General features: G+C 44.0%; 1 protein-coding gene across 9 annotated transcripts in view; it reads left to right on the top strand.

Annotated features, from left to right (window-relative positions):
• The first annotated feature begins 268 nt into the window (after window positions 1–268).
• The window catches only part of PDGFA (platelet derived growth factor subunit A), a 36,391-nt gene continuing 13,986 nt past the window's right edge, over window positions 269–22,673 (top strand). For 3 of the 9 annotated variants that reach the window (XM_040574551.1, XM_040574549.1, XM_040574550.1), the window contains exons 1-5: window positions 270–1,202; window positions 2,417–2,513; window positions 9,929–10,033; window positions 12,223–12,410; window positions 19,804–19,930. In XM_040574551.1, coding sequence (XP_040430485.1) covers window positions 1,140–1,202; window positions 2,417–2,513; window positions 9,929–10,033; window positions 12,223–12,410; window positions 19,804–19,930 — 580 coding nt within the window. In that variant the 5' untranslated portion in view covers window positions 270–1,139. Of the gene's footprint in view, window positions 1,203–2,416; window positions 2,514–9,928; window positions 10,034–12,222; window positions 12,411–19,803; window positions 19,931–21,457; window positions 21,541–22,552; window positions 22,667–22,673 lie in introns of all 9 variants that reach the window. The other 6 variants (XR_005824549.1, XR_005824550.1, XR_005824547.1 and 3 more) reach the window with 5 other exon arrangements.

Below are 22,673 nucleotides of genomic sequence, written 5' to 3'. Positions count from 1 at the left end.
CGCTCCCCTCCCCGGCCCCCCAGCCCCTCGCTGGCTCCTCTTTCTTTTTTTTTTTTTATTTTCTCTTTTTTTTTTTCCTCTTTTTTTTTTTTTTTCCTTTCCATTTTTTTTCCCCGTATGTGGGCAGAGCCCCTCTCGCCGTGCGCGCAGGGGCTGCAGCTGGCGGCACCCCCACTACTTGTTGTTTGTGGGTTTGGTGCCGGGAGTACCGGGAGGAGGGACGGGGGAGGCGCATGGCAGGGAGGGAGCCCTATATGCTGCGCCTCCGCTCAGCCACGCTCCAGACAGGCCACCGCTTCGCAGCGAGCCCGGGAATCCTCCCTCCGCCAGGAGTTCCAGTTCGTCTCCGATCCCCTTGGGATTTAAACCTTCTTGCATATATACATATATTTTTCCTTCCTTCCTTCCTCCTCTTCCTCTCTTTTTCTCCCGTACAAAGTGGGGAAGGAGCTGCACCGAGGCAGCCCGCGAGATCTTGCAATATTGCTCCGATTTATCACTGCAATTATTCATAATTAATTACCATTTTTAACCTCCCCCCAAGCCGGGGAGGGAAGCGGGACCATTCTCAGCCAGAGAACCGTACCAATAAAGATTTTTTTTTTCCCTTTTTGCTAAAGGGGGAGAGGGTGGAGGGCAGCCCGGCAGGGGAAAGGGGGGGCAAGAAGCCGGCAAATCGAGCAGCCCATCAGTCCCGGCGCTGAGCCGGAGGCCGGGGAGGCGGGCCCCAGCGCCGCCCGCCGCCAGGGGGGCGAGCCGCCCCAGCCAGGTGATGGGCGTTTCGGCTGCGCTCCGGATCGACTCCTTGGGTTTCACTTTGGTCTGATCTAAGCAAATATGCAGAAGTACCGGCTGGTCTAGTCCTAAGAGCCAAGAGGAGCGAGCGAGAGCAGCAGCAAGGAGAGCGCGGCCACGCTCCCGTAGCGAGGGGAACCTACAAACAGCGGCAGCGCCGTAATTAAAACCCCCGCCGCCCCGAGGCAAGCCCCGACCCCAAGCCTGGATGCGGAGGACCCCCGAGCCACCCCGCTGCCTTTCCCCTGAGGGATGGTACTGAATTTCTGCGCGGCAGGAGCCGGCCTGCAGCTCCTCTCCATCAGCGTTGCCTTCCCTCCGTGTCTAAAGTGCACCAGACCGCGATGAGGACCTGGGCTTGCGTTTTGCTGATAGGTTTTGGCTACCTGTCCTTCACCTTCTGCGAGGTGGGTGAGAGCGGCTCGCTGCGTGCTCGGGGCTCCCCCCGGGGACACCGCAGTCGGGGCTCGGGGGGGAGCCGGCGTCGGAGGAGGGCAGGGGGGCGCAACGGGCTGCGCACCTGGCCGCGGGGCTCCGCGGACATCTCTGCGCCCTGCTCCTGCTCCAGCCCCCCCTGCCCCTGCTTCTGCCCTTGCTCCTGCCTCTGCCCCTACCCCTGCTTCTGCCCCCGTTTCTGCCCCAGCCCCTGCGCAGCCGAGGCCGAAAGCAAGTTGCCATTTCCCGCATGCCAACGGCGAAGGGGGAATGACCGTGCATTCCGCTCCGGAGCCGCCGGCTGCGCCTAAAAACCCCAATAATCTCCATATATACGCATGCATGGATGTGATATATTCTATCTGTCTCCGCGGCGGTGCAGGCGGGCTGCGGTTATTTGCAAACAGAGCGGTTTCGCGGAGCCGCCCGGCAGCGGCCGCCCCCGCGGCGCACGGCGCTGCACGCAGCCGGCCGCGGGCACCGTTAGTGCCGCGGGCACAAGTGGGGTGCGGGCCCCCCTCGGGACGCCGCTCCCCGCTTCTGAAGCTCGCCCAGAGCCGGGGACAGAGGCTGGGGTGCGGCCTGCCATTGGAAGGCTGCTCCCGGGGGCGCGGAGCCGCGGCTGGGGCTTGCTACAGGTGGCCCCCGGGGGGACGAGCGCGGTGCTGGGCGCTGCGGCGGGGGGCTGTAAGTTTTTGGGACCGGGGCCGTTGGGCACCGGGAGCCGCCGGTGCGATGCAGGAGCCCCTCGGGACCCCCCTCCCGGCCCGGGGGAGCCCGGCCCCACTGTGAACTTTACGCCCGCTCGGGCAAACTTCGGCAAGCGGCTGCGCGGGTGGGTTTCCAGCGGCTGGAGAAGGGGGGCTCGGGGAAAAGCGGCGTACCCCCCGGCGGGCACGGAGCCCGGTTCCCCGGCAGGCCGGAGCCGTGCCGAGCCGTGGCGCAGTTCAGCGGGGGGGCGCGCAACCCCCGCGGGCGCGCAAGCGGGGGCGGCGGGGCGCGCTCCGGCAGTCTGCGGAGCGGAGGTGGGGAGGGGATGATTTTTTTCCCCCTTGCTTCGCCCAAACGCACCCTGCAAGCAGCCCGCACCCTCCTTAAAGCCCCGACCCCTCCATCCCCGTCCCCGCGGCGCCCGATCCGCGGGGCTGCGCGGTGACCCGCGGTGTGTGTGTGTGTGTCTTTGAAGGAGGCCGAGATCCCGCAAGAGCTGATCGAGCGACTGGCGCACAGCGAGATCCACAGCATCCGCGACTTGCAGCGCCTCCTGGAGATTGACTCCGTAGGTAAATTAGTCCCGTCCTCCTTCCTTCCGCGCCGTCGGCCGCCGCCGCCCCGGGGGGGAGGCACCGCGGGCGGCCACGGCGCAGCGCCCCGAACGCCTGTCGCCGCTCCGGGCAGCCTCGCTTCGGGGACGAGACCCGTGCGGGGACCCGGCCTCCAGAGCCAGGCTGCCCTGGGCAGGGGAGCTTCATTTCAAAGGGAGGCGGCGGCCAAGGGGGCAAGATCGGGAATGAAAACTTCGGGGGGTTCAGGGTGGAGAGGGACCTAGTGACCCTCTGTGTTTTCAGACCTCTCCGTCCCTCAGCGGAGAAGAATTTCCTTAAGGTTTGTTGTCGCTCTCGCATTGCTCTGTTATCTTTAAACTACTGTCCTAGAGGTATTTAAAATATTTGAAACAATATTTATGAATGAAGTAATGTCTCTTCAAGCGCTGGGCTTTATTAAAAGGAAAATAAACCATCCGCGCTGATTTTAAACAGGAACCTGCGTATGAAGCTAACTCTGACAGATACACTTTTTCCAAAAGAAAATAGCGCAGGGTTATTTTCTGCATCATTAGGCATGCAAATGGGTGTAGTGAGAACGTGCAGTTCAAACAGATCATTGCAGCAGTAAATCAGACCGAGAAGCGCTGTATTACTCGGTTTCTTATCGTTTGGTTTCGCTTGATGCACTTTGTTCCTGGTGATTTCTTGCCTTAGTTGTGAGAGAATAAACCCGGCACCTTTGATGTGCCCAAGGGAAACCTGCATCTTTCTGAAGAACAAACATGGAGAAAAATGAATGAGTTCTTGCTTGCGTTGGTACTGGGCCATCTCCTTTTAAACCATATGCTGTGTATTTTTGTAAAGTCAGTGCCAGGTTCAGTCACCTTCATTCAGCGTTGCAGGATCCTTCTAGAGTTTAACTCGCTGCCTTTAGTACAGTACTGTATTAATGAGCAGAAAGGCACTAGGAAGATGTTTTACAGACATGGTTTTCAATTTTCATGTGATTAGGGAGCAAATAGTTTCTCGTTACACTGAAAATGGGAATATTTCTTTCTTGCACAATACTTTACCATAAAGGCATATTACTAATTACCAGATCTGTTGGCATTGGTTTAATATTTTTGGAGAGCAGTGCTTCATCATCACTGCAATTAAAGAAGCTTTCACAACAGGGAAGGGGTATGCAATACATATTTCCCCATTGAAGACTGTTTTGGACCAGACAAGTGCACTACTGCTAAAATCTTTTTCCCAGTGAACTCAGTGGAAGGCTTGGCTGTTGCTGCAGAAGGGCTGGATCTGAAGACTAGGATTTTAAAATACTGCATGTTTTTTCTGCATTTGATTCACTATACTGCAGCTACCAGAATACATTATTTTTTCAAATACCCCAGTATAACAAGCACATGCTTCATTTTTAAATACCACTTGCAAGGAGAGCAAAAGTTCATGTGGCTCCATTGCAAGAGAATCAAGGAGACAAGTGAAGCAACGGCAGTAGCTAAATAAATTAGTGGAGGTAGCAGAGGAAAGAAATTTATTTCAGAAAATAATTGTTTACCTTGTGGCAAATATTAGCCAGAGGATGCATGACCAAAAATTGAAGAGGTCAGCCGCAGGTTTACTATTTCATTTTGCAGTTTCTGTGCAATTTGTCAGTTTAGAAACCGTTAGAGAAACAAGACATACATATTTTACTATTTCAACATGAAACAGTAATGCCTTAAGACATGAACTCAAAACAATATTTAAAAATAAAATATTCAGCCTTTCACCCTGTTCTTGCTTGGGTGAGTGCTCAGTTTCCATGCTTGCTAAGCCTCATCCTGAGCTCTGCAGGCAGGATTGGATCTTCACAGACAGTAACCACTCACTCTTTGCTATCTACATTTATGTTTTGTGGGCACAGTCCTGCAGTCTTTACTGTCATGAGTAATTCTTACTAAGGGTTTATCAGAGTGACTAATCGAACATTGAAATTTCCATGTTTTCTTCAGTAAACAGGATTGGGCCTGTTTACTATATTTAATATTAGCTTGGATTAGCAAATCAAACGTTTTCTACTTGTCACTGATAAGATGATACTTCTGAAACGTATTTCCTTAGGGCTGCAATTGCATTTAGGGAAGGGTTACTTCAGTGAGGGCTTGTACAGTAGATGTATTTCTGTTGAATAGCATATACTGATTTAACCCAGGGATCAGAATAAAAACACCGATTATTTTCTCCTTCATTTTAGTGCATGGTGTTGCCAGTCCTTCTGTATGCGAGTAGCCCTGTTTAAACTCAGTGGGTGGACTTGAGAATTAAGAATGATCTTGTAAGGGAAGAGCTTGCAGGATCAGGCACGCATGCAGAAAATGACTGATATTCTTGAGTAACAAGGCAGAATCTTGTGGAAAATGAAGGAAGAACAGTCATTTTCTTTCCTGCAATGCAAAGCATATATTTTTAATTGGGAAAGTAAGTTTTGTAAGTCAGAGTGGGCAGGTTTTTCTTCTATTCTGACAGATTTGGTCGCTATATTGTAGCACAGAGATGACTGATAACCCCCTTCATAAAATTAGAAATCACACCCCCAGACCATCTGGCATATTACTTAAAGAAAAACACTACCCAACATGGAGCTTATCATTGTTTTCAGAAAAAAGAAAATCCAGGCCAATTTGTCAGAGCCCAGTGCCACGTGTCCGATTCAAGAAGAAATCACAGTAAAGACAACATGAAAATGCTCCATTTATATCAGAAAACAGACTTCTACGTTAATTTGCTGCGACTGGGATCCTTAGTCAGCAATGGGGTTTCATTGGCATGACGGAGAGCAGAGGCTGACCCTATTTAAAACAGAAAGCATGCACAATCCCAGGAAGTAGGCAGCTGTAGCGTGCAGAGTACAGTTTTACTACTAACAGACGAAATCACCGAAACAGGGGCACTTCCTATATTCCGCCTCTGAAAGTTCTTTTGGCTTAGCAGCGTGGTTTTTCTCATCGCGCTTCACCTCTCCCATCTGTCCTGTGGGAGGTAGAGTTCATTTCATCACCTATTATGTTTGCCTCCCGCTGGGAACAGACTTTCCCCCCGTCATCTCCCTGCGTGGGGAAACGCAGGGCTGAGTGTGTTTCATTGCATGGTTTAAGGGCATCAACCGCAGGGTCACCTTAGGCCATGTGAATTTAACGGCCTGTGATTAAGAACTAGCAGAGCAGCTTTTTGTTAGGTGGAGAAACTTCTAAATTAACAGTATGCATTCATAGAACAGTGTTAGATGGCTGCATCCCAGAGCTCTATCTATTGGAAAACCTGTTGACTTTGTGGCTTTTGGTGTGGCATGCAAATTGAAGACGTTACAATGCCATGTGTTAGCTTTCCTTGCACCACTTAAACATTATGAGAGGCGGGCATCTGCCATGTGTGTCCTGTGTTTCCCTGAAACAGATAGAGGGAATACTCCTCCTCCTTTACAGTTGGTTGATCACATCTACGTAAAGGGGAAAAAAAACACTAAACAAAACAGGATCTTGCAGGCTGCTACTTATATTTCCTTTAATAGATCAAAGTTGAAAACTTAATGACATCTATCTCTGCATTTGGATGTCAGAAGGGCATATTTTGCATCAGCCAGAAAGAAGATCAAACAAACAGATTGACGTTGCCTTGGGCTTTCTGGCTCTAGGACCGATTTGTAAGACAGACCATTTCACTTTATTGTACCTTGCACTGAATTCCTGGAAAAAGAGATAATGAGAATCTCCTAAGCTGCTGCTGTTGGTACTAGAAGTCTTGGACCTACGCTTTTTGGATGTACATCAAAGTGACGTCTAGAAGGGTTTGCGTTAAGGCTGCATACACTGGGGATTGTACCTCACACGTAAAGTTGTTTGGGAAGGAGATGGCAATGTGAAAATGTAAAATGATAAATATAAAGTAACAGTAGTCTTAGGATGCTTTCCACATGCTTTTTTTTGGGAGAAGAGTAATCACATATTGGCAGAATGTCACAGGAACTCTGTGATTTATACTCCATGACCTAGTGGAAAAATGCCATCTGGCAAAAAAGAACAATTTCAGCTACACTAATGGATTGACCAAGGCTAGTTGCAAGAGTTTTTCTACCCATCGTTGATATGTTGTCAGTACATAAAAGATTACAGAGAAATTTCTTGATCGGCTGCCATGAAAACATTTTTTTTATTATTAAAACATTTTAAAAGAGCTGCATTAATCTGGCTTCATGCAGCATCCTCCATCTTCACTTAGTGACAAGCAGTGTTCAATTTCTAAATTAAGAACCATCCATTCCTAAGCTTTCTGTTCTAAGTTTCATTTTGTTTGGCGCTAAGCACCCATAAACTCCCATTTTCTTTGCTAAGAGCTGAAACACCTTATCCTGCAATTTCGTGTTCCTAAGTCAGTACATTGGTGGGAAAAAATGATGCAAATTAAGACATGATTTGTTGAGGAAACCTTCTGCCAGATTGTAAATTAGGTATCAGGCTTCTTTAAAGTCAAACTAGAGAGAGCTATTTGTAATTACTGTAGCATCATTGTTTTAATGAAGTAAAATAAAGTCTTCTGGCCACACATCCAGAGTCAAGTGTGGATTTCAAAACTGACTTTCTGATTTTTCAGCCCTGCTCAGGCAAGACTCCTGTTGACTTCAAGATCGCTTGAAGTGCAGTGATTTTCCCTTTGACTTCATTGGGAAGTGGAATTACTTCCAAATGCCTGTGGGGATCAAGAGAAGACCAAGTGCCTTTAGCATGATAGTGTTGTCTGACACCAACCATGTTCTCCATAATTCTGTTTATTAAAAAAACCAAAACAACATCAATGCTTTGGTGATAGAAATAATACAATTTGCATTGCATAATGCATTGAGGTTTGACTGGAACACGTTTTGCAGTCTGCCATGCTAACTGTGTAGATCTCTTTTTTTAACCCCCACAACGAGACATGAACTTATGAAATGATATACATGCCTAAGATATGTAGTGAGACAGTGAGATACAGTATGAGCCAGAGGCCTTCTTCACCTTAGAAATCATCTTATAAGCAACACATGCTCCTCGACATGTCATTTTTCTTTATAAATATGATGATAGAATATGGCTAATTGCAGCCGAGTTGAGCAGTTAGATATAAGCACATGGCTAAACATATTGGTTAGCTGATCATACTATTCCTTTAGTCTTACCAGTTTCTTTAAACAAGACAGCAAGAAATCAGTCATGTTAAAGGGAACTACGCCAGCATGTTGAATAAGGCATTAGGACCTGTGGCTCAGGCTGGCATCATTGGCAGTTTCTCTTTTCAGCAGGATGGCTGTGCCTACCAAGCGCTCAGGATTAACGGCATTAGTTTTGTGTTTAATCTTTTTTAAACACCGTTTGCATGCAGACAGAGATGCTTCTTGCTCAGAGCCTAGCTGGGATCTTACACTGAGCAAAATTCCTGCTGCTTTCTTTTGAGTATCACTTCATTGCCTCAAAGTGAGGGAGAGGTTGTGACTATCTGAACTTGCCAAGAAGGAGGTCAGTATTAAGGTGTTGGGTGGCTGCGTGTTAGGGAGCAGAAAAGGGCTGGAGGAAGATCAGAACGGATCCTCATTTTGCATAACAGCGTTTGGGGTCAGGTGGATGGCCTGGTGCCATTGGAATGGGATGCAGGAGACCTGGCTCCGCTCCCCAGCTGAGTTGCAAACTTCCTGTGGGATCTCAGGCAAGCCTTTTTATTTACCCCACAGATGAGTTTTGTGGAGTATGGGGTACAATAAAAGCAGAAATAAAATGCATTAGTCATTGCTGTGCTACGTTACAGGACTGGGACTGCAAATAAGGCTTACAGTCAGCTAATCTGTTAGGTTCCAAAATTTCCCATCAAAATCAATGAGAAGCAAGCACTCAGTGTAGGAAGAAGGAGCCTACTTATTTGGGTAGATTGAAACTGGATTTCACAGTGACTTACTTCAGACAAGGATCTGGCCTGCTGATGAGGAAAACAGGACCAATGGGTGTTCCTGGTGCTATGTCTTGGATCTCCCATTTCATCGTGTTTTAGCTAACTATGACAGTATTTTCCAAAGAGTGAAGATATACCTTGAGGCACAGAGCTCTTTTTAAGGTGCTGAAGATGTCACTGTCTTCTTGTCTTACCAGGCTCTGCAGGTGATTTCACAAGTTGCATGCTGTTTAGGGCAAGATTTCTTGGAGGGAAGAGGAAAGGAGCTGGTTTATTTGCAGAGTGTGCCCTTTACGATGTGTGTTTCTAATAAAGTGAAGAATAAAGCTAGTTACAGAGTCACAGTCGAGTGTGCATGGAAAGAGAACTAGAAGCAGGGAGCGTGACAGTGCAGAAGACAGAGGAGTGTAGGCTGTTGGTAGCATGTAGAGAGGGTAATTGAGTACGCTGTAATAACCATTTACATTTTTTTGGTGTACATCACAATTTTCTTTGGAACCAGCAGTGAAACCTTGAAACTCTCCAGTGACATTATAGAGGGCACTCCAAGCAGCAGAGTGCTGAAAGTCTTAGTTTTGCTGTACTGGAATCTGCATGCAGTCCTCAGTCTGCTTACATCTTCCTGATCCCTTGTTTGCGGATTGTGCTTGCCGTTTTCAGAACCCCACTGCATGGGACACGACCTGGACTGCTTCACTTAACAAAACCAAATAGTTGGAGCAGTTTTTTTTTTTTTTATGATAAATGAAATGCCAAGTTTTCCATCTTTGCTTTTTCTCATGGCCCTTTAACCCATGTGGTAGGCTTATTTAGGGAACAAGACAAGCCTGGATGCAGTCCCAGAGTTTGCAGTAGCTTCAGATGCCCCTCCAAAGGTTAGGATACTTCACAGGGGATTTGTTCTGCAACAGAGAGGCTAAAAGGAAACCCATGCTAGTTACTTTTTGCTTTTGATTCTGTCCTAGTACAGTCCTGAAAACCAAGCAAGAGAAAAATTACAGAGGCAGCATTGTTGCTGTTGGGTGTGTAATACCATATTTTCTACTGTAGCCTTATGCCAGAACTTCAAAAAACTTCTCAAAATAAATGTTTCACATGAAATATTATTGTTCTTATTTCTACACCTTTCCAGTAAGAAAAGCTTTACTATGTCTTTCACATAAAAATGCAATTGTTTTACTTTAGATAAGGTTTTGTGTCACAGACTATGCACTGTTTCTGGGGGCTTCCAGTAAAATGGATATTAGAATTATGTTGTGCACACTTATACATGACATTTCATGTTTATGTCTTCCCTGCCTTATACCCTTGCAATTGCACTGATAGGAATCATCTTAGACTAATTGCAGAAGGATTTGGTCTTGGGCATATGGAACAGCAGTTTTATATGTATGTATGTAAAAGCACTGTAGCAACATTCAGGCTAATAACATAGCTGAGATTTAATATTTTCTCTCCTCTTTCAGGATATGATGATGTTTCAGAAACAAACTTGAGGTCTTATAGTGTTCATTCTGCTAAACATGTGCAAGAGAATCGTCCTGTGCCCATTCGCAGAAAAAGAAGCATTGGTAAGAAACAAGCTATTTGTGCTTAGGGAGTAAAAACAGAGGGGTTGCTTTTGGTCAGCCAAGCAGGACATTTCACTGGAAAAATGTGACACACACAAAGGAAAAAAAGGCCATTTCTAGCTTCTGCCTTTCTTTCTGTACAAGACGAGCCGCTGCCTGAGAAGCTGTCTTCTGGAGGATGTCCATAGGAGACAGACAAGCACGAATTCTTTACATTCACTTTCTTGTTGCAGCATGTTAGAAAGCTAGACCTTGGTTAGAAAATGCTGTGATATTCAATGTATAATTCATAGTGTGGGGAACAACTACAGCAGTGTGCTTTAAAAAACATCAACAGTTGGTAGAGTTTTCAGTACAGAAGCTCCACAAAAGGAAACAGCTTGACTCTTTATTCAAAAGAAAAAAACAGTTTATCCCCAAAATTAAAAGCCATTGATGGAAATGCTGGGGCATTGATTTCCATCATTGTGTAGGGCACCAGGCATGTTTACAGGGGATTTTTTTCTATTTAAATACTAATGATGGTGATCCAAGAGAGCCCAAATACCAAATTAAAGAGATGATGGGGAATTTTAGAACATGTTTTATAAGCAAAGCTTGTTCATCTGATTAGATCTGACTGTTTTACCATTCTAGTCAAAGGCAGAAAACATCCATGTTCTTATCTATTATGGGTTATTCCGAGTCAATATATTCTAACTTTAAGCTCTGGTTTTATGCAGTAGATAGCACAGCATGCTGTCAACATGGATTTGTAGTGTGAATTGGCAAGCGCGCGTGTCACATTGAATGCCTCTAGAGAACAGCGGTTCTGAAACAGTCTGCTACACTTGGCACCCTGCTCTGCAAGGTGTTGAATGCGTCCCCGTAAAAGTCAGCAGGAACTGGGTATGCTCAATAACTTGTAGGAGTTGCCAACTATCTTGCATTATTGGATCCTTTAATTTTCTCGAGTTCATGGCACTGGGGATTGAGAAGAAGAATTTTCAGTCTATTTAGATGACCAGAATGTACCTCTTTGAAAACCAAGCCTAGATTTTCATGTTACAGGTGCAGGACAGGCCTGAACTTCTTGTGCTTCAGGAGTAACTGAAGAAGCGCAGGCAGCATTCCAGTTCCCTGCCCCATATGACCCAAAGCTATCACTGCTTCCACTGAAAGGCAAAAAAATCCGAGCTGTATTCAGAGAACTTAGCTCCAAGCAAGCAGTCTCTGCGATTGCTATTATTTTCTGGACCGGTTTAAATTACCAGCTTGACTTCTTAGGCAGTCCTAGGTTGAAAATGATGCCTAGTTTGGAGTTTTCATGGCAGCAATCATGCACTGCAGTGGCACAGAGCTACATGTTTTGGTGCTTATGTGGCTGAAACTGCCATCTACAAGCTCACCTTACCTGAGACCAGCAGCAAATTTGTTTAGCTGAAAATTACACTGCAGGTTCTTCAGTCATGCTACTCTTGTCATTTTACCTCATTCAAAAAATAACAAATTAAATAAAACCCCAGCAGGTACAAAGATTTGATAACATCAATTTAGAAAAAAAAAAAAAAAAAGTAAAAAAGAAGGTTGCTGCCCTTTGGGGTGGCAGGTGGACCAGACTCCCTGATATGAGGATGTTAAGAGAGTGTAAGTAGAAACCCAAGACTCAGAAGTTTCAAGCTGGCGCAGGTTGTTTCCCAGCTCAGCCAGTTTGGGTGTGATAAAAATATCCTCAGTGCAACTTCTGCTGTGGCATTTGCCAGGTACTGCATGTTTGTGTGATAATATATGCGTGCAATGATTGCCCCAATACTGTAAAATAACAGCTGCTGTTAAGTAGTCACTACAAGGCTGTATTGGAGGATCATCTAATCGGGAGTAGCCTCTGGCTTGCTGTCACTTCTAAAGAGCCAGGCTTGCCTTATCTAGTGGTATGCGCTCCGAGCTATGTTGGGAGCCAGGCCATTGTCATCCTGCATTTTAGGGCTGGGTTTTTGGCAGTGAGTCCAGCTTTTCTGTAAGGCAGCACCCACAGCGTAGTGGTAGGCAAACAGTACTCAGCACCGGCTTGTCAGGAAGCGGTGGGAACTGAGAGCACCATCTCAGACCTGGCTAAGGGTGCCACTGGTAAATCGGTGGTGTAAAGTATCTGGGCACTCTGAGGTGAGAGCAGCTGTTCACCTGGAAGTGTGAATTTCTTCTGTTCGCAGAGGAAGCCATCCCGGCTGTCTGCAAAACACGGACGGTTATATATGAGATACCTCGGAGTCAGATTGATCCCACCTCGGCCAACTTCCTGATATGGCCACCTTGCGTGGAGGTGAAACGTTGCACTGGCTGCTGCAATACCAGCAGTGTGAAATGCCAGCCCTCGCGGATACATCACAGAAGCGTCAAGGTGAGCAGATCGTGGCTGCAGAGCCCCAAGAGGCTCCGCCTAAGTCTAGAAACTTCAGGTATTGTGGCTGTTCTGCGTGACCTGAATCTTTATTATCCATCCTCTTAGCAAGAGGGTCAGATACAGTGCTCCTCTCTATTTTAAGTGAGCAGAGGGCCTTTTCAAAGACATCATCATTGGAAAATCTTGGGTTTGGATTTGATTTTCACAGGATTCCCTTTAGGTTTTTCTCCTTTTGTAATTCAAATAAAGTTGATTGTGTCTTTCCCATGATCTCGCACAGTACAAATCTTAAAGTTAAGAAGATAAAATGACTCAAGGGGCATTGGACTTAAAAAAATAAATAAATCACAGTATGGAATGCTGTTTTCTTAATTAAATATTATGCAGGCTAAATTGGGCTTTTATATTTGACAACATAACACTTTTGATCTGAAAAAATGTGTTTCAAATTATCTTACCCCAGGGATAGAAGACTCAACAGCTTCATGCTGTATTTACTCATTAGACAAAATCCCTGTTGCAATTTTCCAGTAAATACTACGTGAAATATTTCTTATGTTCATTAGGCTTCACTGTGTTCTAATTTTTATCAGTGTTTAAACAAGTAATGTTGATTTACATCAGCATGTAGGAGATTAGACTTACATTTACCATTTATGCTGCTAAACCTCTGAGTTCATGTTGCTTTGATTATTTTAAGTGCAGAATTTGTTAAAAAAAAAACACATTCTTGAACAAAAAATTGCCCAGCTCAACATACTTATCTCTCTTTGGAATGGATTTCGTTGAGAAAGGTGGTGTTAACTCATGTAGCGCTGTATGTTCTAAACACAAAGAATGGCATCTGGGCCAGTTCATGGTTTTTCATACACACAGGCAGACATCTGAGAAGGACTTCTTTTTCTTTTCCTTTTTTGAACATTTGAAAAATGTTTTCACACACAAATAAGCCAGAAACTTGTCTCAAGTAAGAGAGAAATCTTTGACTGTTGCAGTCCCCTGTTGCCCAGGGTCCCCAAGGGCTCCCTAAAAGCCTTGAGGTTGCAAACTCAAAAAACAAGTGGCAGCACCTTTGCAGGATGTCATTGCTGGGGCTGCTTCCCCAGCACACATAGTCTCTCACTCAGTCTGCTGATACGGTTTTAGGGCTTTTAGATTTGCATTCATTTTAATAGGGTGCAAGCTAAAAGTAGGCTCAGCTGAGCAGCTGCTTTTTGTGGTTGTGTAAATATATTGCCACCAGCAATATCGATATACGTCAGCCAACTTTGGAGGACTTTTTTTTTTTTTTTTCCAAGCTCCAAGACTGCTCCAAATAGTCATTAAGTAGAAGGGAAAGAAAAAGGACAAGAGGTCAAACAGGAACAGGATGTTCATTGTAAAGGTTTGTAGGCTGACCCCACTGTCACACCAGAAATCTCTGAACAGAATCCATATTTATGCCCTCCAGAGTCAGATCCTCTTGTAGCTTTGATATAATTGATGGTTTTATGAGCTTTTTTGCCAATCCGACATTCAGAGCTGAATGTCTGCTCATGCCATTAAGTAGCTGGCCCAGAGTGAGGGTCTCTGGAAAGGTAGGGGGAGCAGTTTTGGAGAGCCTTCTCAGCTGTTCCTGCAATGCGGTTGGAAAGCTGTCTTGTATTTTCCCCTGATGTCAGACTGCATAAAAGCCCTCTTTTGATTAAACATTGAAAAGGCTTTCCCCACTTCCTCTTCATTGACAAGGTAGTGAGATCATAGCTGGCCCATTCACACTAGAAAAATGTTCACCCAGAAAGGTCAGTAAGTGGGTTTGCATCATCTAACAGGCTAAAGCAAAGGGTGTTTTCTTTGTCTCACTGAGGGCCACTGTAGTCAAGGTTAAGAGACAGCCGTGGCAGTGTGGGAGGAGCACTGGAGGGGCTTGTATGGGGCATTCCTTTCTTGGGGACGTGACTCAAAGGCTACAGGGTTTGGGGATGTCCTCATTTCGCCTTTACTGAGCCTTGGTCAGGTGCCCAGTGTACTGTTAATGGGCTTGTGGAACTGGAGCTGTAGGGAGGCTCCAAGCCAGGGGTGTTGGTGACATGGCTTCTCTGAAACGGGTCCTCTTAAGGTTTCCCCTTCGTGGGGTAGATGAGTGAAACAGAGGCTTCCCCTGCATCGTAACAGACGTGGAGAGCACAGCCCTCCTGGTCCTAAAGAAACCTCTATTCAGTAAGTTGTACCTGCAGAGTGTTGCAAAAATGTGATTGAAATGAAGTGTCTGGTTGGGAGTTACACTTCAATAGGAAGGAAGGAAGGAATTGCGTTACTATCCTTCTGGTAGAGGCATGGTGACAAGGACTGGTGAGGAGGGTTGCTGGTGTCTGTTACAGATCTATTTCTTCTCCTGTCTGCAAAAGCATTTCAGTAACATCTGCAGATTCTGTTGCTTCTGCACAGCAAGATCAAGTATTTACCAAGTACTAGACCTCAATTTATTTTATTTTTTTTTTTTGGGGGGGGGGCGGTTCTGAACTGAGTCTTCCAGGAGGTTTTTTTGTAATGTTCAGCGTGATGTTCTTCACGTTTTTGGTCAGGACAGCAGAAAACAGTTAATATTACAGAGCAAATCCTGCCTATACTCCTAATATTGAATTGTGAAGCTGAGTATTAGTGTTGATTGCAGCAAGGCTTGTTTCCAAACTAAGAAATGAGCTAAATCACCTCAGCTCTGCCTTCTGCTTGGCCTTGGGCCATAGCCATACGTGCTTTTTTTGCCATTTCTGAATATTCAGTGTTGAGCTGATTTGGGAGAATTTAACCTAGTTCCTACAGTAAATTAATATGAGAGAAAGACCAAGAGAAAAGGGGCCAGAGGGGAGGGAACACAGGAACTGCTCCTCGGTTGTTGTTTGGAAGTTAAGAGAGGTTTTCAAGAGAAGGACGAAAACACAGCAAGTCAGTGTGAGTTGTTCAGCAGAGCTGCCCAACACCTGAAAAGGTTAAGAAGGCCTTGTAGAATGAACTATGTATGTAGGTAAAATGGCTGTATGCCGTATCTGCAGGTTTAAGAACATTTTTCCTCAGTGACTGTTTCTATCAGTAGGATAAGCAGCACTTTGATTTTAGCTGTGACCTAACTGAAGATTATTGCCAGCACACAAACGGACTGGCAGGCAGGTCCAGCTGACAGGTATCAAAGGTCAGTTTGGGAATGGAAGAAACAAGGGAAACCCTGTTCCAGGTGAGATGAAGACTGAAAACTGGAGAGGTGCCCTCAGAGCATGAGGAGAGCCTTGCCATCCAAGTCACCTGCCAGAGGGCAAGGCCTGGCTGCTCCATCCTGGGGTGCTAGGACATGGATACCTGCCATGACTATACCCCGCTGAGGGGGCAGTGGGGCTGCTGCAGCACCCTCAGGCTCTGCCCCCAGCCCCACGGCTGTGTGCCCTGGCTGAAGCATGGCCACCCCACCACAGGAGGCGGCTTTCCCCTCACTGTCCCCTGGAGGCCTTCCCAGCATGGCCCGTGGTGGCCCCTGCCTCCTGCACCATTGGGACTGCGTTTCTGAGCACGCCTGCTGCTGTGACAGGGCTGCCCCTGCCTCAGGCACTGGCTGGGCCTCCCCTTGTCCCAGCAGCAGTGACAGCACCCTGCATCCCTGGCTCCCTGCAGGGAAAGCTGTCCCAACCGCACCCTACGTAACTGTGCACAGGGCTTCCCTTAGGGATTTTGCTGGAGGAGTGCCCTGTGGATGTCTTTAATTGGGTTTTTAGCATGGGTGGCAGCCAGGCTCTGAGGCGGATGGCCTCCCTGCTGCTTCCTATCCCTCCTGTGCTGGGGAGGCGCACACAGCTGGCACAGTGTCTCCTGGAAGGCACCGTGCCCATCCTGCTGTCCTTGGAGCGGCGGCTCGGGTCCCACAAAATGCACAGTGACTTGCCAGGATCCCTGCTCAGTCCTTCTGATGCCTTTGCGCTCTGTAGGCCTGCATCTTGCTCGCAGACCTGAGGGCTGTAAAGATCACAGTTGTGAGGTGAGGGTAGGTTTTCCCTCCATCTTATCAGAACACACCTACTTTAATATGGAAGAAATAACTAATCCCAAGAATCATCCTCATTCAGCCATTTTTCGGTTTTATTTCTCATCATTTATTTAGTGATCAGCCACATGAGTTTTGCTGCTTACTATGTTACAAGGAATTTTCTGCATTGAGACTCATCTTGCAAGTTCCTGCCCTTGATAAATTCTGGCTTTGTGCTAGAGGTGTTCTGTATGCTTTTACTTACAGTGTTGCTTTCCACCTGCTGCTACTCCCAGATATTGTCTCTCACGAAGGAGCGCTATGTGTTCCCATGACGTTCCATGAGACCACATATTTTTCACATATTTTTATCAAATTTTATTTTCATTTTTACCTAGCCACTACACCATACTGCAGGGTAGTAGGTAGGCTCTACTGTGAATCAGATACAGTGCCTCCCACTGGTTACACATCTTTTAACTAAGCTACTCAGTTAATTTACTTTCTCTTAGTTCTTATATAGTAATATTTTGCAGTTCTGGAGGGATTTGAGGTTGTTGTGGTTTTTAGTTTTGTTGCTTTAGAGACAAGTAAAAGAAGCTGATGTTGGTTTGGGTAGTTTGTTGAGGACTGGCCATCTCAAAGAGTTTGGTAATAATACTCATGATAGTAACTGCACAAGATAAACACCAGGGACAAAAATGCAAAGAAGAAAAAAGATGCTAACAGAAGGCCAAATGCCATGCTGTTAGCATAGCCATCCCTGTTTATAGCCACTGAAAATCTGACCTGCAACCTTTATCATTTTAGATTAGCATTAATTACAGGTCCTGTTTGGCAGCAGGTGCTAGGAGATGACACAAGCACAGCAATTTAACTCTACTGTGTGCTGCTTCAGTTTGAATGTTTACAACATACTGAAAAACGTCATTCCTTTAACTTGTGTAGCATGAAACAAGGCATAGAGATGTATGCTGGATTGTATATTAACTACAGCATAGTAAAAAAAAAAAAAAAAAAAAAAGGGAAAGAAAAAACAGACCTTTAAACTGCTTCTTAAATTCATTATGATCCTTTTCTTCAAGGCATCATCTTATTTTTTTTTAATTTTAATTTTTATTATTTTTTTTTTACTGTTGTTTAATACCAAATAGCCACAGGAACTACATATATCTTTCAGTTTGGACAACAAAGCAAAACAGGGACAGACTTCATAAAGCTTGATTACAGTTTATTTTTGTTGCATGTAATTTTCAATAAGTCTGGTTTATTCCAACAGCTGTAATAAGCATGGCAGATCTGAAAAGTGTTTCATGATTGCTGGGTCTCTTTCTTTGTCTCTAGTGATGGAGGTGTCTTAATTACTGTTTGTTTTTGTAAATTTTGAGGATTAGTCATCCTTTGATGCCAGATGAGTCAGTCTTACCATACATTTTCAAATCTTTGCGTTCAAAGGCTTGATGGAGTTGGGTTCTGATAGGAGATTTTGAAACATACTGCTTCAACCCATAGTTAATCTTCAAGCAAAAGCATTCTTGTATGTCACGGCCAGCTCTTAATCTGTTTATATGGAGATCTGACAGTTTTGGAAGATACCTTTTATTGTGGACATTTTTGTTACTGCATCTGTCTTTCTGCAACTTTTGTTTGCTGGATAAATGAAAATAGTCTCCAGATCCTGTTGACAGAAGAGGTGGTGACTAAAATGTGGATTTGAAATCCTGGCTCTGTGCAAGCAATGGCAGATCTCCCATTGACTTTAATAAGGCCAGGGTTTTGCTCTAGCTTCTGTTACTGTCATTCAGAGGTCCCTGGTAGTTTTTTGTCCACAGAGCCAGAAGAGTGTTTCTGGGAACTGGGAATGTGATGTTTTTTCCAGCCACCACTCTCATTTTGTGAGACTGTTGTTCCATTTTTGGGAGGGCCAGGGAATGGTTTTTGCAGTGTGAAGGTTGATTTGGAACATTAAAACCCCACCAAACACACAAGTAAAGTATTACCAGGACAGTCTGTAATTGTGAATGCTTTATTTGGTAGTAGCTGGAGGTTTTGCTTGGACTGGACTTTTTGGCTCTGTCATTTAACTTCTTTATAGGCAACCATCCTCTCTTGTTCTTCTGCTCCCTCATCTATCTCATTTATAATGCATACCTGTGTTATGTAGTCTTCTTGTTTGCTGGGACAGACACAGTGCAGTCCTCTTTTTGTCAAATGGTAGATAAATCATTAGTAGGACTGAGAAGACATGATTTCATTTCAATGCTTTCCATTTCAAGCAAATGGTTACCACCTATTCATGCAGTGTTCGACACAATTGTAAACTCAACACTGACCCCTTACACACTGTCTATCACTTTCTTTTCTCACAGTATGCCATATGTCCTGTTGCACGGACATGACCATCACACCTGTGACACTTAGCACAACTCTACACCCAGCACCCCACAACCCATCTCAGAGTCCCAGCCCAGCAGTGTTCCTGCCCCCTGTGCTGTGCCTCCTCTCCTGCTTGCTGGCATCGAGCTGATCAGGTTTCCTCATGTTCAGTGTCCCCCCAACCCCAACGTCCTTTTTTTCTGCATTGATTTCCTTCACATGGGAGACTTCCATGTAGCCAGAGCTTCTCCAGCATGCTCCTTCCTTCAACCTCACCTTGCCCTCCAGACTTTTCTCTTAAGGATGCCAGTGCTTTGGCCCAAAGTGGAGCAATGCAGTTGGAAGCTGTTGGATGGATCGGAGAGGAATAGTGTACCTGCTAGCCATCCACAATAAAGCCAAAGGCTGGATCCAGTTTGCAAGTGGCAGTTCCCTTGGACCTAACAACAGTGCATGGGCGCTCTTGTAAGCAAGTCCCAGTCCCTGCAAGAAGTGAGTAGGACTGAGATTACTGCTTTCTAAGCTGATACTTGGATGCTGGTTCTCTGAAGAGTTGGGTGCTTTACGTTCAGAGGGCTTTGAAGGCAACAGTTTGTGAATTATAAAATGTGTTACAAACCAACCTAATGTCTTTACTGTTAGCCTTCAGCTTAAGAACAGTGGTCAACATATACAGAAAAGCATGCTAAAAGTAGCAGTCTACAAGAACAAACACTGATTGAAATCCCTACATAAGTTTATTGTGGTATACGTGAAAAGTGAGTTGCTTAAAACTTCAAAATGAAATGAATGGGAAATTGTTTTATCTCTTGGGGGAAAAGAAAATTGTTTCACAGTGCTGAACTTGAGTAAACAAATAGTGCAATAAATGGTTACATGATGCACAATTAAGATAAAAGATGATTAGTATACTGACATTTTGTATGGGTTTGGCTTCATTCAAAAATAGGGGTATATAGTTACCTGTCTTCAGTCCTGAACTATGTTAATGTGTCTCAGTACGTACCTCATCGTATTTTATAGGTGGCAAAAGTGGAATATATTAGAAAAAAGCCAAAATTAAAAGAAGTTCTGGTGAGATTAGAAGAGCATATGGAATGCACCTGTACATCATCAAATACTAATTCAGATTATAGAGAAGAAGAAACTGGTATGTTTTCCTTTTATTTTTGCATTAATGCTTATTTCATATGGACCTTGTTTTTATATTAGTAAAGAATGTAAAGCAAATTTTACTTCTGGTGAACTTAAGTAGAGAAGCCCCCAGCTACCTCTCCGTATGTTGAAGATGCAAAATTAGGAACAGTTTGTGCTGGATAAAGAGTTTGGACTTAAAGTTTAAATTCTATCAATTCTCATTAGGTCAGCCTTTAAATAAAAGTAAAGGACCGATATTATTCAAGTCTTGCTTAACTAAGTTAAAGGTTGTCCTGTTGCAGCTTATTGGTGAACTCTGTTGCCTAATTTTTTTAGACTTTGTGGAGACAGGGTTAAGGCTGAGATTTACTTGACCTTGGGGAAAATATTAATGAAATGAATATAAAGCACTTAAGAATAAATTTTTTATTCAGAAGTAAGAAGTTTTGAAACAACAGTGCCAGTTCCTGTTGTTTTCTTATGTATATATAGTCAAGAATTTATTGGCAGTTGTTAGGTTAAATACGTGTTTGCCTTCTCAAGACAACATTTAAATTATCATGGGGAAAGATTTGTGGGGAAGAATACTTATGTTCAACGTGACTTTCATAAAACCACCTAAAATTGCTAGCTCAGATCCTCTTGCTAGGGTGCAATAAATGCAGGACTTGAACACCTCCCATTCTCCTGATTTTGGTTGAAAGTAACCTCAAAAGTTTGCTTTCACTTCTGCCAGGAATTTAGGGGTTCAGTAGACCCAGCTCTGAGATTAAAGTCAGTGAAGAGCAAGTAAATATATATGAGGAAAGCTGCCCAATGGTGATGGATTTCATAGGTGTCTGGGTAAGGAAGGATTTTCTGTACTGCCTCTGTCTAGCTTGGAGACATAAACCTGGTCTAAGTGAATGTAAACTTCAGTTGCTATGTACAGAGCAGAAGAATTAGAATTTGTGTGAAAGCAAAGATAGGTCTCTGCTGTGATTTTTATTGGACATAATTTATAATCCAAGCTGAGTGTTTTAGCTCAGACTAGGTTGAGTTATGAGTAGACAAAAACACATTAAAAATGGTTATTTTTGTTGTGTGTATGGCTTGATATTTTTTCTGTCTTGTATTTGGAAAAAACAGTTCTGCTAGATCAATTGTGTGTGAAAAAATGGGGTAGAATTGGAATGGAAGAATAAAGTTTTCTAGGATTTCATTACCGATAGGAACAAAACTTGCACCAGCAAGTGGATGGTGAGCTGAAAATAGCTTAACTACAGAGCTGAAAGCAAATGTTGAATACGGCATGGTAACAGTAATTATAGATGGATCTTGGAAATGACGTATGCAATGCCAACTTCGTTTATTATTTCTTTACTTTTGTATAATTACTTTGTAAACGGAATGTCAAATCAGATGTTATAAAGTTATTACTTTAATGCAAAATATAATGAGATTTCTTTGAAATGTAAACGGTTTGAGTATTTATTACTTCAGTGTTCAACAAAATGCGTTACCTTAGGGCTTTTTACCAGCCCTGCCCTTATGTTAACAGGAAGGCCTAGGGAATCAGGTAAAAAACGGAAACGAAAAAAGTTAAAACCAACATAAAACCTACTGGAACTATTTGATATTCAGGTAGGACCTATATGCTGAACACCCTAATAGCACAAGTACTGGAAAACTTAATCAAATATCATCACTTCAACTTAATCACTGTTCAAAATCTTGACACTTGCTACCTCAAGGCTGCAAAGAGATTAGATTTGATTGGCTTTGATAATTCTACCTGCTGGTATTTTTCTTTTAAGCTCCACATCACCATCAGCATCTTACATTCTTGAGCTACTTCCTCTTCTTGCCTATTTTTTTCTTCTTCTTTTATTTATTTATTATTTTTTTGGAGGGTGCTAATACTTCAGCTTCTGAAATTTCAAGTTCCATTGCCTCTGCTTTTGTTTCATTATTACTGATTTCTGAGGTCAAAGCATCACATAATAATGCATGAATGAATTGCCAGGTTACAAATTGTTGTATTCTAAGTCATTGGCTGTAAAACATTGAGCATATGTACATGGTAAATATTATTATATGCATGACCATCAAACCCTTGTTTTGGCATGAACTGGGATTGATTGTACATGCACCGAAGGTGGTCTGTTGATCTGCCTACCTGAGAAGGAAGATGCTTAGAAATTCCATTTTTGTGTTGCAGGGCCCTGTGCTACTTACACCAGAAAATTAAGATCTTTTTCTTGGTCTGTTCAGTCTCAGTAGGATGATGCCAGTCACTTATCAAAATTCATCAGTTTTTCAGTGTAGTGAAAAACTAACACCCTCTCAATGCAAAAATGACTGAATTCCTTTGGCCAACATATTAGCAATGTATGATGATGGCAATACACATTCCAAATTAAGTACAGAGTTTTCATTGCTTAATGACTTGAAATTATGTAAACTGCAGTACTTGCAATTGATTCTAGTATTTGGAGTGGGAATTATTTGAATTTTGCAGTGGATGTGCCTAACGCCTGTATGACAGTGAATTTAATTTAAAGCACCTATTTTTGCACATAAACTCCCAATGGCAATTTTCATTTATACTGATGTATCTTTTCTAAAAAATGCTAAACTTCATATCCTGTTTCAGATTAACAGGTATTTATTGGGAGTAGTATGATAGAAGCAAAGATTTTCTAAAATTCAACTTTAAAAGTGAGCATGTAAACTCAATCAAAACAGCATTTAGAACTTCTTGTCCCAGGTTAGTG

The sequence above is a fragment of the Cygnus olor genome, chromosome 15 (genome assembly GCF_009769625.2).
Source record: "Cygnus olor isolate bCygOlo1 chromosome 15, bCygOlo1.pri.v2, whole genome shotgun sequence".
Classification (NCBI taxonomy): domain Eukaryota; kingdom Metazoa; phylum Chordata; class Aves; order Anseriformes; family Anatidae; genus Cygnus; species Cygnus olor.
The sequence above is the reverse complement of the archived record's forward strand: the minus strand, read 5'-3'. Positions and strand labels throughout refer to the sequence as shown.